This window comes from Staurois parvus, unplaced genomic scaffold, assembly GCF_062004578.1.
Source record: "Staurois parvus isolate SC_StPar_1 unplaced genomic scaffold, SC_StPar_1.0 ptg000017l, whole genome shotgun sequence".
NCBI classification, from domain to species: domain Eukaryota; kingdom Metazoa; phylum Chordata; class Amphibia; order Anura; family Ranidae; genus Staurois; species Staurois parvus.
The window spans coordinates 2794926-2814722 of NW_028317813.1; the positions used below are offsets into that span (position 1 = coordinate 2794926).

The 19797-nt window shown below is 41.0% G+C and overlaps 1 protein-coding gene across 2 annotated transcripts in view; it reads left to right on the top strand.

Annotated features, from left to right (window-relative positions):
* The window catches only part of LRRC63 (leucine rich repeat containing 63), an 82118-nt gene that overhangs the window by 21580 nt on the left and 40741 nt on the right, over window positions 1-19797 (top strand). For both annotated transcript variants that reach the window (XM_089681562.1, XM_089681571.1), the window contains exon 2: window positions 16941-17063. In XM_089681562.1, coding sequence (XP_089537688.1) covers window positions 16943-17063 — 121 coding nt within the window. In that variant the 5' untranslated portion in view covers window positions 16941-16942. The remainder of the gene's footprint in view (window positions 1-16940; window positions 17064-19797) is intronic.

Consider the following 19797-nt stretch of genomic DNA (forward strand, 5'->3'; position numbering starts at 1 on the left):
ATATAATTAGAATGGTACTAATTATATGTATTATAAATATTCACCTAATATTCACATTAGATTAAGGTTTCACTATTTTCATCACACACATCTAGGTTATGATGTGTGTATTGGTAATTCACTGGTAATAACTTTATCGCATTGATTAATTTATGGCTTATCACTCATGATTATTATTATGATTTACACTTGATTTATATATTCATTGATTGAGTTTAACAAGTATAGAGTGGATTTAGAGATATATATGCACAATAATAGGAGCGCGGCACATGTTAAGCTTTTTATCCTCTAATAGCAAGGTGCTCCAGGAGGCGATGGCAAAGGCCCAGGAGGACAATAAGAGGGCCTTTGATAGGAGGGGAAGGGGAGAATTAAGCTTGCAACCGGGGACCAGGTCTGGTTAACCACAACAAATCTTAAAATGTCCTGTCCATCAAAGAAGCTGGCACCTAAGTTCCTAGGTCCATTTCGGGTAAAACGTAAAGTCAATGAGGTGGCATACGAACTCACGCTCCCCGAATCTTTTAGGATGCATCCAGTCTTCCATGTATCACTATTGAAACCGGCGACACCAGACCCCTTACCGGATCGGAGGTCTAAACCTCCAGAGGCGATAAACATTGATGGGGAGGAGGAGTTTGAGGTGGAGGCAATCCTAGATTGTAGGAAGAGGAGAGGCCAAACTCAGTTCTTGGTCAAAAGAAAGGGGTATGGGGCTGAGGAGAATTCGTGGGAGCCGGCCCAAAATGTTCACGCCCCAAGACTCGTTCGGGAATTCTTTTAGAACCAGACGTCCGGGAGGGGTCGGTTGGGCATCCGGAGGCTGTCCGCAGGAGGGGGGCCATGTCAGGGACTGCGGGTCTCGCCGTGGCGCATAAGTCTGCGCATGCGCAGATTGCCTAGGCACACTAATGTGCAGGCACTGGGACCTGGGCGTCCACGGCGGCAATTGCGGCCGCGCATGCGCACTCGGGCACGCGGGCGCACCTGGCACCAATGACGGTGCAGGGCGCACTATGTAAACTGGCCAGGCGCTGATCAGGTTGCCGCAAGGTCTAGTTCCTGTTCCTGAAGTACGTTCCTGTTGCCGATCCTGCTTATCCTGAATTGTGTTGACCTTCTCCTGCTCTGACCCTCGGCTTGTCCCTGACTACTTTTCTGCCTGTTGTTATATTATTACTGGACCTCCCGTTGCTGAACCTTGGCACATGACCTGGCTACTCTCTGTCTTCTTGTACCTACCTGCCTCCACTGTTACCGACCCGGCTAGTCTGACTACGCTCACTCCTGACTGTCATCCATCCATTCCGCTCGGGACCTGGACTTGCCAGCCTCTTCACTTCAGGCTCACCCCTGGCACATACCCTCAGCAGGGACCCCTCTACCACAGTTGGGTGCACTCAGGGGTCGCAACCTGGTTTCAGTCTTGCTCCAAGTCCATCCCCACCATCAGGCGCTCTGGTGAAAAGGCAGACTGGGACTTAGTTTCCGCGTCCTGGGGAATCCCGTTCTGTGGATCACTAGAGATCCTGCTGGGTGGTGTCTGACATTTGGTGAACTTTTGAAACAGGGCACCAAAAATGCAGCATGCAGGACTTTTCAAAACACACTGCATCCACAGTGCACTGATGTGAACAGTCCCATAGGATTTAAAGGGAAATATTTTTACTGTTTTTTTGGTTTGCTTCGAACCTAAATGGTTAGAACCTAAATGGTTAGCACTTCCGCCTGGCAGTACTAGGGTCATTGGTTCGAATCCCAACCATGGCACCACCTGCCTGGAGTTTGCATATTCTCCCTGTGCCTGTGTGGGTTTCCTCCGGTTATTCCAAATTCCTCCCACACTCCAAAGACATGCTGGTAGGTTAATTGGCTCCTGTCTAAAAATTGGCCCTAGTATGTGTATGTATGAATGTGAGTTAGGGACCTTAGATTGTACACCCCATGAGGGTTAGGGACTGATGTGAATATATATGTAAAGTGTTGTGTAAATTGACAATGCTATATAAGTGCCTGAAGTAAATAAATAAAATAATTAAGTAATAAAAATTTGTTGTACTACTCAGTCCATGGTTGCCAAAGAGTATTAGCTATTTTGTGTTTACCTATAGAGAAAGCATATAACATTTCATATGTGGCATGAGTTTGAGTTACTTGGATTACCTCATCTAAATTTTGAGGGCTTCGATTTTTCCCAGTTTCTTACTAAGTTTAGGCCTGCTGCCAGTAGTATGTGTGTTGTTACTCCTCTCAAGTTAGACAGAACCTGATCTATTCCTAAGGAAAATAGAACCATGCCTGCAGAAAATGGGATTTTAAATCCTGCTACTGTTGAGAGCAAACAAAAAGTTTCCTCCCAATAGGTGAGTATCCGGGGGCATGTCCATAGAATATGGTGCTACATGCCGAGTGCTCCACAGTTCCTCCAACAAGTAGGAGATGTGTCCGCTGAGAATTTAGAGATTCAGTAGGGAGTTGAATACCAGCGTAGTTAGAATTTTATGTTCAATTCCCATAGATTTACACATTTGGTTGCTGAGTATGTAGTTTTCAATGTTATTTGCCAACTCTCAGAAGGATAAACTTCACCGAAGTCATGTTCCCACGCTTTTATAGAGGAAGATTTGGTGAATTCGGTTTTATTATGAAAGACGTTATAAAATAATGCAATACCTTTACTGTTGGGTTTAATTACATCAAAGAATGAAGCTATGCGCCATGGAAGTGTAATAGTGGATATTAGGTTTGTTTGCAGGCAATGTGCAATTTGTAAATATTTATAATAATCCGAGGTGGATTATCTGAAAGTTTTAAGGGTTGGATCAATCATTAGGTTCTCTATCGTGTGAATACCTTTAGAGACCCACCGGGTAACGTCAAGGTTGGGAATAATAATTGATAGGCTAAGAGTAGGAAAGGGGATAGAGGAGTGTGGCTGATCATCAGTCGGCATAGCTAGCAAAGCTTTCCAGGCTGTTAACCGCTTGCCGCCCTGCCACTGTGTATATACGTGTGCAGGGCGGCAGTGGAGCGCAAAACCACGTTTAAAAACGGGTTCCGCGCTCCCGACACTTTCGCCGGCAGGGGGCGCGCGCGCGCGCTCCCGCCGACCCGCGGGTGACACTATTTGATCCAGGAGGGATCAATCATTAGATTTCAGCCAGTGATTTCTGGCTGAAATCACATGATCGGTCCCTGTCCTATCCTGTCCTGTGTTGACATACACAGGGCAGGATATGATGTCATTCTTCTCTGCCTGGACACATTCCGTTCCAGACAGAGAAGAAGACATCCAAAAAGTGAGTACACAAGCACTACACTACAGTTAGAACACTCTAGGACACATTTAACCCCCTGATCGCCCCCCCCCCCCTCCAGTTAACCCTTCACTGCCCTGTCACCAGTGTTACTGATCAGTGAAGCGACTTTTACTGATCAGTGTCGCTGGCGACTTCCGATAGAGTTAGCGCCCCTCCCAGATAGCGCCAGATTGCCCGCCAGTACACCAGTAATCCCGTTTAACCCCTTGATCGCCCCCCCCCTCCAGTTAACCCCTTCACTGCCTGTCACCCAGTGTCACTGATCAGTGAACCAATTTTTACAGATCACTGTATCAGTGTCGCTGGCGACTTCCGATAGAGTTAGCGCCCCTCCCAGATAGCGCCAGATTGCCCGCCAGTACACCAGTAATCCCGTTTAACCCCTTGATCGCCCCCCCCCCCCTCCAGTTAAACCCTTCACTGCCTGTCACCCAGTGTCACTGATCAGTGAACCAATTTTTACTGATCACTGTATCAGTGTCGCTGGCGACTTCCAATAGAGTTAGCGCCCCTCCCAGATAGCGCCAGTTTGCCCGCCAGTACACCAGTAATCCCGTTTAACCCCTTGATCGCCCCCCCAGTTAACCCCTGCACTGCCCTGTCACCAGTGTCACTGATCAGTGAACCAATTTTTACTGATCACTGTATCAGTGTCGCTGGCGACTTCCGATAGAGTTAGCGCCCCTCCCAGATAGCGCCAGATTGCCTGCCAGTACACCAGTAATCCCGTTTAACCCCTTGATCACCCCCCCCCTCCAGTTAACCCCTTCACTGCCCTGTCACCAGTGTCACTGATCAGTGAACCAATTTTTACTGATCACTGTATCAGTGTCGCTGGCGACTTCCGATAGAGTTAGCGCCCCTCCCAGATAGCGCCAGTTTGCCCGCCAGTACACCAGTAATCCCGTTTAATCCCTTGATCGCCCCCCCCCCAGTTAACCCCTTCACTGCCCTGTCACCAGTGTCACTGATCAGTGAACCAATTTTTACTGATCACTGTATCAGTGTCGCTGGCGACTTCCGATAGTGTTAGCGCCCCTCCCAGATAGGGCCAGTTTGCCCGCCAGTACACCAGTAATCCCGTTTAACCCCTTGATCACCCCCCCCCCAGTTAACCCCTTCACTGCCCTGTCACCAGTGTCACTGATCAGTGAACCAATTTTTACTGATCACTGTATCAGTGTCGCTGGCAACTTCCGATAGTGTTAGCGCCCCTCCCAGATAGCGTCAGATTGCCCGCTAGTACACCAGTAATCCCATTTAACCCCTTAATCTCCCCCCCCCAGTTAACCCCTTCACTGCCCTGTCACCAGTGTCATTGATTACAGTGAACAGATTTTTACTGATCACTGTATTAGTGTCACTGGTGACTTCCGATAGTGTTAGCGCCCCTCCTAGATAGCGCCAGTTTGCCCACTAATGCACGGGATTTTTTTTACCAAAAACATGTAGCAGAATACATTTTGGCTTAAATTTATGACTAACTTTGAGTTTACGATATATTTTTTATAGCTGAAAGTAGAAAATATTGTTTTTTTTCAAAATTTTTGTGGTTTTTTTGTTTATAGCGCAAAAAATAAAAAGCGCACAGGTGAACAAATACCACCAAAAGAAAGCTCTATTTGTGTGAAAAAAAGGACGTAATTTTCATTTGGGTGCAGCATTGCATGACCGCGCAATTATCATTTGAGTTAGTGCAGCGCTGTATAGCAAAAAAAGGCATAAATTACAGTATCTATACCATAGTTTGTAGACGCTATAACTTTCACACAAAGCAATCAATATACACTTATTGGGATTTTTTTTACCAAAAACATGTAGCAGAATACATTTTGGCTTAAATTTATGACTAACTTTGAGTTTACGATATATTTTTTATAGCTGAAAGTAGAAAATATTGTTTTTTTTCAAAATTTTTGTGGTTTTTTTGTTTATAGCGCAAAAAATAAAAAGCGCACAGGTGATCAAATACCACCAAAAGAAAGCTCTATTTGTGTGAAAAAAAGGACGTAAATTTTGTTTGGGTATAGCATTGCATGACCGTGCAATTATCATTTGAATTAGTGCAGCGCCAAACAGCAAAAAAAGGCCTGGTCATTAAGGGGGGTAAATCCTCTGGGGCTCAAGTGGTTAAGGTCGCTACTATTGTAGGAGATAAGGAGTTTGTTTGAGGATGAGTAAAATAATTGGCTATTAAATAATTATATAAATTGTTACCGGGAATTTGGAGTGTTTCCAATTCCACCCAAAGGTTGTGTGAGTCCCTAGAATGCCAAGCTTTCAACTGCGATAGAATGGAGGCTAAATAATGCTTTTCTGGACTTTACCAGTTTACTAAATGCACATCTAGCTCTGTTGCTTTGCCATAGGAATTGATTCAATGATGCTTGCACAGATAGAAGGCATTAGGTACAGGTATGGGTAGTGATCTAAACATGTAAAGTATTTGAGGTAGTAATATCATTTTGAAGGTCGCTAGGCGACCAGACCACGACAATTTAACCTTTGCTAAATCTTGTCGAGTGTTTCGGATCTTATGTATTAAGGGTATATAGTTTGCTGTAACCAAATTACCAACTGTAGGGGTTAGAGAAATGCCTAAATAATTACTATCTTCTTCCATCCATAGGGAAATGTACTTTTTAGTCTCTCTTTCACAGAAATGGGAACTCCAAGGTTTAATATATATGATTTTGTCTCATTAACTTTATAATATGAAACTTGGTTAAACAATTTTAGAGCGTGTACCGAAGCCAGGGACTTCTCAACATCTGTTAGCATCAAAATTATATAGTTTGCGAATAAACGAATAGTATGCTTTATGTCTTGTAATTGTGATAAGAATCCCGAGATTAAAGGGTGAGAACATATGTAAGTTGCCATAGGCTCCATTAATAGATTAAATATAAGGGGTGAAAGCGGGCATCCTTGGTGGGTGCCATTAGAGACCTTAAAAGGAGTAGACAGCCTTCCGGAAGTGTATACTTGTGCGAAAGGTTTGGTATATAATGCCATAATGGCTGAATAGATTGGACCCACAAAGCCAAATGCAGACAAAACTTGAGCCAGGTAATTCCAATGTACACTATCGAACTCTTTCTCTGCGTTCAATGCCAGAAGTAGGAAAGGCAACTTTTTTATTTCGACCAAATGGACGATGTTTACCAAGCGTTGGGTAGCATCTGCTGTTTGACGCCCTTTCATAAAACCAGATTGGTCTGGATGAATAAGTAAAGTTAATACATCAACCAAATTGGATACAATCAATTTAGCATATAATTTGAGATCGTTATTCAAAAGCGAAATAGGATGGATATTTTGAGGTACGACCAGATCTTTCACTGGTTTAGGTAAAGTTAGAATTAACGCTTTGAGCATTTCAGGAGGAAAAGAGGAGGTGGCTATGGCAGTGTTATAGATTTTTTCTAGATGAGTAATTAGAAGGTATTTGTATATTTTAAAGTATTCCCCAATGAAGCCATCTGGCCCTGGTGATTTATCGTTAGTTACTAAGTCTATTGCATGAGCAATTTCTTGTAGAGTGAAAGGTGAGTTTAAAGTTTCCAGCTGGTCTTTTGAGAGCTGGGGAAGAGATAATTTGTATAAGAAATTTTTTATCAGGTTTGGCGTGGGTTGGATAGTATCAAGGTCTGAGTTAAGGTTATATAAAGTACTGTAGTACTGACTGATTGTGTCTGCTATATCTTGCGGATGATATAGTTTATTTTTAGCAGTTGGATGAGTCAAGAAGGGAATTTTAGTTTTAACTCTCTGACTTTTTAGGCGTTGAGCTAGTACTTTACCAGCTCTATTGCTGTTTATGTAGTAGGTCATTTTAAGTTTCCTAGATGCTTTTTCAATGTTTTCTAGAAGTGTGCAAAGGTTGGTCCACATTCGTGTGAATTTTTTATAGGTCTGAGGATGAAGCAAGTTTATTTTGAGTGTCTAGAGTGCTAATGTCTTGTGTGAGATCATGGATAAGCTTTTGCCTCCTCCTCTTTACCACCGCTTCCATTTTAATAAATATACCTCTAATATATGCTTTATGAGCATTCCATACTATAAAAGGGTCTGCTACTGAATCAGCATTAACGATAAAAAAATCAAACATTTATCTCAGATTTAGTCTCATCTTGTTGCATTAGCCTTGGACTAGCTCTCCAAAGGAAGGCGGGGTTGATAGTGAGTGAATCCTGTATGGTTAGTGAAACAGAGGCATTATCAGACCATGTGATATTATTTATAGTAGTGGATTCCTATTTTGCATAAAGTCCACTGGTCTGTTAAAAACAGGTCAATGAGTGAGTAGGATCCTTGGGATGTAGAAAAAAGGTAAAGTCCTTTTCATTAATGTAAAGACACCGCCAGGTATCGTAGAGATCTTGAGACTGGATAGAGTGTTGTAAGGATGTTGGGTATTTCTTTGGAAAAGCTGTAGAGTCCATAACTGGATCTGGGATAAGGTTAAAGTCTCCACACATTAAGTGAGAGCCTTGTTGGAGTTTCTGGATTTTGTTGAGCAATTTGTTGAAAAAGCGTAGTTGATGTTTATTTGGGGAATATGTGTTTACCAACGTATAGGTTGTAGAATTTATGTTGCAAATTAAGATTAGATAGTGAGCGTTAGGATTTTTGATTTCTTTATGTAGAGTAAAGGAGACTGTATCTTTAACGGCTGTTAGAGTCCCTCGTGTTGTTTTTTTTTTCATTTGCGATGGCAAAGAAAATATGTGGAAAGCTCTTATGAGAGCATTTAGGAGGATTTTGGTCAGAGAAATGTGTTTCCTGAACACAAAGAATGTCACATTTGTATTGGATGGCTTCCTGCCATAAAGATTTGCACTTTACTGGGTGATTGAAACCCCTAGCATTAATGGTAAGGAATGTCACTCCCATATTTGTGTGAGGTTATTGATGTGAAAATGATAGATGTGAAGAATATTACTCACATTGAATAATTCCCACTTCCAATCAGGCATATTTGGAGATGTGGACTTGATGAGTTTCCCTCCAGATGGTCCCCTATGGATTGTTCTGTGGGGTAGACTGTCATACAAAAATAAAATAAAAAGTTTGTAACAAACATGTAACGTATAAGACAGAAACAGTAGGTTACAAAAAATGGGTTAATGATACCCGAGTGCAGCATCTTGCTGCTCAAATATAGTCAGGAGTGAAAGTAGGCCTAGGATGTTCTCCGCACTTTAGGGGAGCATATATTCCTGTAATTGAGAGGAAAAAAGGAAGAAAAAATTGCTGTACCAAACTTAACTATGCTTACGAGAATTTTTGGCTGTCACCACTCTCCACTCTGGATTGGAGCGGTGGACATTCCTGGAAAAAAAAGTAGAGGATATTCCAGGACTTCAGAAGGGACAGACCCTTTTCCAGAGAGTCTATCACATAAGTGGAGTCCTCTTTGCTGATAGAGATTTTTTGTAGGGTAACCCCATCTGTAGTCAATTCTATGGTTTCAGAGTGCTTTAGTGGTGAGATTTCTTTGTTTATGAAGTGTATATTGGGACAGATCTGCATAGAATTGCAGTTCAACGTATTCTGCGGGAGTCTGTTCCTTGTTACTCATTGCTGTCATTAGGCACTGTTTAATGTGAAAAAAGTGCAGTCTCAGGATGACATCCCTTGGTACATAGTCAGGGAAATGGTTGGGATTAGGGAGACGGTGAATTCTGTCAATCGTAATTTCCATCTTGGTTAATTCAGGGATACTAGCTTTAAACATGGATGTAGTAAATTTGCTGAGGTCTGTTTGTAGTATAGTTTCAGGAATACCTCTTATTTTTAAATTATTCCTTTTGGATCTGTTTTCCATGTTAGCTAACTTCACCTTAACCCACTCCATCTCATCATCTTTGGTATCATTAGCATCTAACAGATCATTAATGGTGCCGGCAAATTCTCCCATTTTTTGTTTCTATGTGATCAACTCTATATTCAACTGCCTGTATCTCTTTAGATAATTTATACATACAGGACATCATATCATAGCTTCTGAGGAACAAGAGCATGTCTTTAAGAACTGTGTCCAAGACCAGTTGATTACTGGTAGGGAATTCTTCAATAGAATCAGGAAATTGCCTTGTGTCATGTCTAGAATCATTAGTAGTATTGTCAGGGCTCATCTGAATAATGTGTCTTTCTCCATCTATTTTAAATCTCGCCTTTTCCGGTTTGCCAGACAGAGGTGTGGAGGAGAGAGAGTGTGGATCCTTCAAAGATTCCCCTCTCTGGCCGGAGGAGCTTGTCTGTGAGGCTGGTGGAGAGGAGCAAGAGATCGAGGAAGGAGAGGTGGCTGTGCCATCTTGCCTGCTCCCATGCTGCTGCTGTGTGAAAAAAGCAGTCAGCTTCTGAGGTTTCCTATTGTCTTTTCTCTTTCTGGACATGATCTATATGTTCCAGAGAGCTGGACTGCCAGTGTAGGATGATTTTTTTAGGGTGTTGGTGAGCTGTTTTGTGCCTCTGTGTCCTCTGTGAAGCTGGAGCTGTTCAGTTACGTGGCCATCTTGGTTCGCGGCTAGCCACGCCCCCACATTCCATCCTTTTATGGAGGAAGCGTGCATTGACCTCTATAGTTTGTCCAGTGGGTATCTTAGAAACAGTAGAGATCTGTAGGTTAAAGTTGAAGTCTATACAGATACTGTATAATTGTAATCATTAATACACCTTTATTTGTAGTTTTAAAATGCAAGAAAAGTAGGTACCTGAATCTGACTTGGTATTAGTCACTTGTAGTCTTCCTGAAGCTGGGCTGGAGTATGAGAGCAGGAGGCAATAAAAGGAGCCAATCACGTCAGGTGATAAGAAGAAGCAAACTAATAGGAAGAGAGATCAGAGTGACAAAGAGATGAGCTCATCACTATTCTGCTTCTCCTTTTATTGCCCAGTCACTGGCTGGGGTGAATCCAGGATGATCTGGGCTCAGAGGAAGTATGTTGAATGATGCTGGCCATCAGACTGAAGACATCTACTGGGAGAAAAGAAGTACTGTGAGGGTCTCAATCAGATTTCAGAGATCCTTCTCTTTTTGGCTGTGGCTCTGCCTGCTGAGACACTTACCCCTGGTTCACATCTGTGCAGGTGGTGCCGCTGCGGATCCACACAAAAATCCGTGCAGCTGCACCACCCACACAGAGGAATGCGGACCCGTGGGTAGGTGCCATTAATTCTAATGGCACAATAATATGTGAAATACCTACAGCGCAATACTACCTATCTAACAAATATTGAAATAGAGACAGGAGTCCTCCTGCGCTGAAAGGAAGTCTACCTATTGAAAGCTGCCAGCACTTAAACTGATACCCAAACAGTGTGTCAAGTAATCATAAATACGCTGCACTATTTATGATTATCTAACAAATATTGCAGCTAACATGTAAAGTGTTCCCACATTCAAATAATATTGTACAAAAGAATGCAGCGCAATAATATATTCTCAAATAAAGCTGTATAAAGCTAAATATATATATATAATGAATAAATAATGAATACATAAACATAAATCTTTCTGTGTGACAGTATGATATGATTAACCAATTCAATACCCCTTCCTGCCCAGGCCATTTTTCAGGTTTCAGCGCTCTCACACTTTGAATGACAATTGCGCGGTCATACAACATTGTACCCAAACTAAAATGTTATCATTTTCTTCACACAACTACAGCTTTCTTTTGGTGGTATTTAATCACCACTGGGGTTTTTATTTTTTCCTGAATTAACAAAAAAAGACCAAAAATTTTGAAAAAAAACACATTTTTCTTTGTTTCTGTTATAAAAGTTTGCAAATAAATGTGCTTCATAAATTTAGGCCAAGATGTATTCTGCTACATGTCTTTTTTGAAAATAACCCAAATTAGGATGTATTTTTTAGTTTGTAGGAAAGTTATAGAGTTCACAAACTATGGTATAGATCTGAATATTGATCAATCTTGAAGTACTGACAGCCAATCTCATTTCTTGAGGTCCAAGAATGTCAGAACAGTACAGATATCCCCAAATGACCCCTTTTTGCAAAGTAGACAGTCCGACGTACTTCATAAGAGGCATGGCGAGTTTTTTGAAGTTGTATTTTTTTTGTCATAATTTTTCGGAAAATGAAAAAATTAAAAAAATTAGATTCACTATTTTTTTTTGCATACTGTCACCAGTGCAATACAGCATCATCATATAACTGGCATGGCGGTGATCAGGGACACTGACTGGTGACAGTATGAAAAAAAAAATATATATTTTTTTATTTTTTTTATTTTTTATAAAAAAAATTTTTTTTTTAAGATTTTTTTTTTAAGATTTCACTATGACCAAAGTAGTACAATGTTACCATAGTAACATTGTACTACTTTGGGGAATTGATCAGTATTTTGTTATTTTTTTTATTTTTTTTTTACACAATTTGCTTATAGCAAAGAATTACTTTGCTATAAGCAAGCATTTACCTGAATGACATCAATTCATTCAGGGGTTTTTTTCTTTTTTTGTGCTTAGCTGTGATTTGGCCACAGCTAATCACATGACATGTGCATGTGATTAGCTGTGACCATTCACAGCTAGACACTAGTATACAATGGATGGCATGAATGAAGCCATCCATTGTATACAACTGTCATGTGACCTGCTGTGATTGGTCACAGCAGGTCACATGGTACCAGCAACGGGAGCCGGTACTCGGATCTGTCATCAGCCGTGTCCGAGGTGCACGGCCAGTGACAGATCGCACTGCTGCGCCGCTCTGCATTAGCGCAAACTGCGCATGTGCGGGAGCACGCCAAATGGCGTGCACCCGGAGTGAAGAGACACATCTGAAGCCGCCAAACGGCCATTGGCCGGGCGGATAATGGTTGATTGGTCACAGCAGGTCACATGGTACCGGCAACGGGGGCCGATACTCAGATCTGTCATCGGCCTTGGCCACAGCTAATCACATGACATGTGCATGTGATTAGATGTGACCATTCACAGCCACAGCTAATCATATGACATGTGCATGTGATTCGCTGTGACCATTCACAGCTAAACACTAGTATACAATGGATGGCATGAATGAAGCCATCCATTGTATACAACTGTCATGTGACCTGCTGTGATTGGTCACAGCAGGTCACATGGTACCGGCAACGGGGGCCGATACTCAGATGTGTCATCGGCCGTGTCCGAGGTACACGGCCGGTGACAGATCGCTCCACTGCGCGGCTCTGCAGGAACGCAATCTGCACATGTGCGGGAGGACGCCATATGGCGTCCACCCGGAACGCTGATGACATTTGCCGGCCGCCATTCGGCCATAGGGCGGGCGGCAAATGGTTAAATAAGCATATTTGTGCATGAACTGTGCTACATATATATAACGTATCAAAATATCATATTATCAATAACACAGTATTCCCATAATGCTTCCCATATTTATCCATGCGTTATTTGAAACATATCCACTGTGCATCTAATATCTACAACCAGTGTCCCAATAATACGATATCCCAATCCTTGGTGAACCGTCCCTTTTAGACTTCAGTGCTCCAAGTGCTTATGTGCAATCACTCCACTGTGTATATTCATCCAGTGATTTTGTGTGACCCCCATTGCTTAATCCACCTCAGACACACTTATGCGCTCACCTTACGGTTTGACCCGAACCATCAGGTCAAACCACACCTTTACCTTTAACCTGGGCGGATATGCTGGTATACAAATCTCCAACTTCTCCTGCACCTCCAAACTCCAGAACGCACCACAGATAAATGAAAAATGCATATGCTTTATTAAAACACTTTAAAATATTCCACTCACATTTATTTGTGTCCGCCTGGGACACTACGGGATCAAGGACTCTTTGTATATAAATTTTTGTGAATGAATTGCATGGATCCCTTATTCAAGATGGCGGTACGTACACTTCCGGTTCTATGGCTTGACGCCATCAGCGTACCCTACGCGTTATGCCACGACCTGTGACTTCATCAAGAGGTGGATTAAGCACAGTTTTGCCTGTCGTTTTACGTAATGTTACTTTAAATTCCATTTTTTTTTTGGAGCAAGGGACATCTTACATTAAATCTACTTTAGTCAACTAAAGCAACCCATACATGGATTGAAATTTCAATGGTTTAACAGGGACCATGTATCCATGTATCGATCCACGTATGGGCAGGCTGATTGTACCCAAGTTGATCCATTAATCAACTTGCATACAACCAGCCTGTCTGATTTTTTACATGCGACATGCGATTACTGCCGGTGGCTATAGCTGCTTGTAATAATCATTGAGTTCTGCCGGCCGAGTAGGCTCCCTGTCCCCCAGCTTGCGATGGAAGGAAATAAAATGGAATCATCAATGGACTGCCTAAGGGTTAACTTCAGTAAATGAAATCTGACTGGTTGCTTTCTGTTATTGCACTTTGTATGCCATTATTGTTCTTTGCCATACTTTATTAATTAAGCCTGATAATGTCAGTATCTTTTCATAATGAATTATAGTAGTATGCATTCTGATAACAGAATGCTGCAACAAAATATACAGAAAATGCAATGTATAGTGTTTTTTTTGCACACTTTATTTGTTCAGATCAGGACTAAATATAAAATAGTTTCTTTAGTGAGGTAATTGTGTAATATTGTATATAATGTTTATGCAGTATTCCATTTAAATAGCAAGTGGAGCTCTCAGCTTCTTTTTATTACTGTCTTTAGCTCCTTAGCTCTTTTATTGTAAAAAGCCTGTAGTTTACAAAGATCAATAGCTTAAGCTCACATGATTGAGTCAGAGAAAGAGCGCATACATTTAAAAACTATTAAACTTAAAAAAAATTAAATATAATTTGCCCAAATTATTTATTTCCCTTTAACTTTTGTGAGAAGATACCTTGGTGTATTGGCTACTATTTAATGTTCTGGCTATCCTGGAGAACAGCCAGTGTTTAACCAGTAAATAACTAAAACTTTTTCTAGTTTCTGCTATACATAATCTGATGCTAGCAATCAATTTGTCTATTTCCTACTTTTGTATTCTACACGTGATCCATCAGTCTGGATTGCTGAGTGTAAGGTATTACCGAGCCAACCATATTTTGAATTAACATTGGCTCTATTGCATCTTAGTAACCATCAAAACATTTATTCTGAAACGTTGTTTCTGTGGGTTATAGCTGTAAGACGATACAGACAGGTCTTATCTGACAAATGTTGATAAACAAGGCTCGCTCAAGATGAACTCCAGGTACAAAGACATCAATTTAAATATATTTCTTAATTGCCTTTGCAAACCCAGATTTTATTTTGTAAAAAGTAAGTGATGTCATAACTGTGATGTACATAGGGAAGTGCTATGGGAGGGAACTGGTAGACTCCATCCAATGCAGGCTGCCTATGGAATACTAACAGAGAAGGAGCAGTGATAGGTCTTAATCCAATCACTCTGAATTACTGCACAGATCTGGAAGAAATACGCAAATCATACCAAGATTCAAGAAAATACATGACTCTTGTATATTATTTATGAATTATTTCAGGTACTTATATAGCAATGTCAATTATGCAGTGCTTTACATACAGTCAGGTCCATAAATATTGGGACATCGACACAATTCTAACATTTTTGGCTCTATACACCACCACAATGGATTTGAAATGAAACGAACAAGATGTGCTTTAACTGCAGACTGTCAGCTTTAATTTGAGGGTATTTACATCCAAATCAGGTGAACGGTGTAGGAATTACAACAGTTTGCATATGTGCTTCCCACTTGTTAAGGGACCAAAAGTAATGGGACAGAATAATAATCATAAATCAAACTTTCACTTTTTAATACTTGGTTGCAAATCCTTTGCAGTCAATTACAGCCTGAAGTCTGGAACGCATAGACATCACCAGACGCTGGGTTTCATCCCTGGTGATGCTCTGCCAGGCCTCTACTGCAACTGTCTTCAGTTCCTGCTTGTTCTTGGGGCATTTTCCCTTCAGTTTTGTTTTCAGCAAGTGAAATGCATGCTCAATCGGATTCCGGTCAGGTGATTGACTTGGCCATTGCATAACATTCCACTTCTTTCCCTTAAAAAAACTCTTTGGTTGCTTTTGCAGTATGCTTTGGGTCATTGTCCATCTGCACTGTGAAGCGGCGTCCAATGAGTTCTGAAGCATTTGGCTGAATATGAGCAGATAATATTGCCCGAAACACTTCAGAATTCATCCTGCTGCTTTTGTCAGCAGTCACATCATCAATAAATACAAGAGAACCAGTTCCATTGGCAGCCATACATGCCCACGCCATGACACTACCACCACCATGCTTCACTGATGAGGTGGTATGCTTAGGATCATGAGCAGTTCATTTCCTTCTCCATACTCTTCTCTTCCCATCACTCTGGTACAAGTTGATCTTGGTCTCACCTGTCCATAGGATGTTGTTCAAGAACTGTGAAGGCTTTTTTAGATGTCGTTTGGCAAACTCTAATCTGGCCTTCCTGTTTTTGAGGCTCACCAATGGTTTCCATCTTGTGGTGAACCCTCTGTATTCACTCTGGTGAAGTCTTCTCTTGATTGTTGACTTTGACACACATACACCTACCTCCTGGAGAGTATTCTTGATCTGGCCAGCTGTTGTGAAGGGTGTTTTCTTCACCAGGGAAAGAATTCTTCGGTCATCCACCACAGTTGTTTTCCGTGGTCTTCCGGGTCTTTTGGTGTTGCTGAGCTCACTGGTGCGTTCCTTCTTTTTAAGAATGTTCCAAACAGTTGTTTTGGCCACGCCTAATGTTTTTGCTATCTCTCGGATGGGTTTGTTTTGTTTTTTCAGCCTAATGATGGCTTGCTTCACTGATACTGACAGCTTATTGGATCTCATCTTGAGAGTTGACAGCAACAGATTCCAAATGCAAATAGTACACTTGAAATTAACTCTGGACCTTTTATCTGCTCATTGTAATTGGGATAATGAGAGAATAACACACACCTGGCCATGGAACAGCTGAGAAGCCAATTGTCCCATTACTTTTGGTCCCTTAAGAAGTGGGAGGCACATATTCAAACTGTTGTAATTCCTACACCGTTCACCTGATTTGGATGTAAATACCCTCAAATGAAAGCTGGCAGTCTGCAGTTAAAGCACATCTTGTTCGTTTCATTTCAAATCCATTGTGGTGGTGTATAGAGCCAAAAATGTTAGAATTGTGTCGATGTCCCAATATTTATGGACCTGACTGTATATATTGTACATTCACGTCAGTCCCTAACCCTCATGGGGTGTACAATCTAAGGTCCCTAACTTACATTCATATACAAGGGCCAATTTAGACAGGATCCAATTAGCCTACCAGCATGTCTTTGGAGTGTGGGAGGAAACCACGGTACCCGGAGGAAGCCCACTCAGGCACAGGGAGAACATGCCAATTCCTGGCAGGATATGCTATGATTGGGATTCGAACCAACGACCCTAGTGCTGCCAGTCGGAAGTACTAACCATTTAGCCACTGTGCTGCCCATATTGTATATAGACAATATTTGCTAATACTGGAGTTTGGCTTAAAGTGAACATAATTGGTAATGTATGAATGCTCTAGATTTTATTTCATTTATTGTTTACATACTGTATGTGATGTTTTTTCATTTTTTAGTAATGGAGTTGCCATGTTTGCCACTGAAAAATATGTTGGAACCACCTAAGCTGTTGCGTAGACCTCTTCCCCCTAAAATAGTGCCTGTGCTAAAAGGAAGCAAGTTATATAAAAAAGAGAAAGGTAGGCAAATGAAAATAACAAATGTTATTGAAGGAAATTTGTGCTAAAAGAAATATGTAGCCTGTCTCTGCTGTTTTTGAAAATGCGTGTTGCCCAGCTGGTGTGCACTGTAAAGCTGTGGTGTGATGTGTTGTTAAAAGGCTTCACACTATACCCTTTTTTTTCTTTTTTTTTTTTTAACTTTATTGAAGTATTACAAAATGTGGTGTAGAATGTGGAATAGTGTTTTGGAAAACTGCCCTCCATATTGGTGTGAACCAAAACAATTGGACATAAAGCAAATTGACTTGTATATGCGTTGGAGCTGGACTGGGCATTGCTGCTATAGGTGCAGCCCAATGCATATGCTGTGAATAGGCCCTAAAATGGAAACATATTTGCATATCTCTGGGACCTTGACTAGCATTTTAAGAAAAGGTCAGAAGCGGCAGCTTCCATATTCCTTTCAGTACAGGTTTCTTTTAAGGAATGCATATCACAAAGTTGGTACATGGAGGACCTGTTTGTGTGATTTTCAATTTAGGCTCCATTTACTGCATAATGAATAGAGTCCTACTCACAATGCATACATATGCATTATTCAGTAATGAGTTCCTTTTCTTAGTCCACTTTTGTTGGGAAAAAACAATCCCTTGTGGGTGATCAATGTACATTGCAAGGATTTTATCATACTTTGTTGTAGTTTTCTACATGTTTCCGCTGTTAAGAAAAATCTGTTTGTTCTACTATGTCTTTTGGTTACTGATTCTGAATGGGAGTGACGTTTTCATTATTGATCAACTGATGCACTTGCAGTGCTCTAATAAGTAACGCTGCAAGGTCTACATCCCTTTTGTTGCAGGAGATGCCTAATGTCTGACTTGTATCTTAGTGCAGACTTCTTGGAAAACTAGTCAGCCAATCACAAAAGCAGGAAATTACATTTCTGGAGGCATTCTGTACACCAACTGTGTACAGAAGGCCTCCAGGTTGCTATATTGCATTTAATTTTATAGAAAATTACAGTGGCTGCAGATTGGAAAGAAAAGGTAATTTTTTTTTTTTAATAATCATATGTTTTTGTTTTGTTTGTTTTTTTTGCATTTTGTTTTTAAACAAACAAGCGCACTATTTGTACGTGACAAATTACACACAAATTAAATAACATTGGTAGTAGAGTGACAAAGCAGCAGTCAGTAACTAAGATATACGTCCCAGTCCACAAGCATACGGGCTGTGCCGCAATATAATTTCCAGGAACAGTCATTAGTATTCCTGCCATTGCCTTTCTGTTGGCATTGTATATAAAATATACAGTAACTTTCTAATTAAAAATGTACACCGTATGAACATATATCCTATGACAATAAAACTGCTAAACCAGCACAAGTTTGCCTAAGTCTGTTACCTCTTCCAATAATGTGAAGCTGCATGTGTCTATCTGCATTTATGTAAATTCCAACTGTTACAATATAGAACACCCCTCACTTTTATTAGAGGGAGTAGACAATCTGCAATCATATGGAATGGAGCCAAACCAGGTGTTGCTGGAAATTTTTAATAACATTCAATTACAATATGGCTCGTGTAGCAATTATATACAGTGGATATAAAAAGTCTACACCCCCCTGTTAAAATGTCAGGTTTCTGTGATGTAAAAAAATGAGACCAAGATAATTTCAGAACTTTTTCCACCTTTAATGTAACCTAAAAACTGTACAACTGAACAACAAACTGAAATCTTTTAGGTGGAGGGAAATAAAAATAAAAAAACTAAAATAATATGGTTGCATAAGTGTGCACACCCTTAAACTAATACTTTGTTGAAGAACCTTTTGATTTGATTCAAGCATTCAGTCTTTTTGAGTATGAGTCTATCAGCATGGCACATCTTGACTTGGAAATATTTGCCCACTCTTCCTTGCAAAAACACCCCAAATCTGTCAGATTGCAAGGGCACCTCCTGTGCACAGCCCTCTTCAGATCACCTCACAGATTTTCAATCGGATTCAGGTCTCGGCTCTGGCTGGGCCATTCCAAAACTTTAATTGTCTTCTGGTGAAGCCATTCCTTTGTTGATTTGAATGTATGCTTTGGGTCGTCATGCTGAAAGATGAAGTTCCTCTTCATGTTCAGCTTTCTTGCAGAAGCCTGAAGGTTTTGTGCCAATATTGACTGGTATTTGGAACTGTTCATAATTCCCTCTAACCTTGAATAAGGCCCCAGTTCCAGCCAAAGAAAAACAGGCCCAAAGCATGATGCTGCCACCACCATGCTTCACTGTGGGAATGGTGTTCTTTTGGTGATGTGCAGTGTTGTTTTTGCACCAAACATATATCTTTTGGAATTATGGCCAAAAAGTGCAACCTTGGTTTCATCAGACCATAACACATTTTCCCACATGCTTTTTGGAGACTTCAGGTGTGTTTTTGCAAAATTTAGCCAGGCTTGGATGTTTTTCTTCGTAAAAAAGGCTGCCCTCTTGCCACTCTACCCCATAGTCCAGACATATGAAGAATACAGGAGATTGTTGTCACATGTAGCACACAACCAACACTTGCCAGATATTCCTGCAGCTTCTTTAATGTTGCTGTAAGCCTCTTGGCAGCCTCCCAGACCAGTTTTCTTCTTGTCTTTTCATCAACTTTGGAGGGACGTCCTGTTCTTGGTAATGTCATTGTTGCGCCATATTTTCTCCACTTGATGATGACTGTCTTCACTGTGTTCCATGGTATATCTAATGCCTTGGAAATTC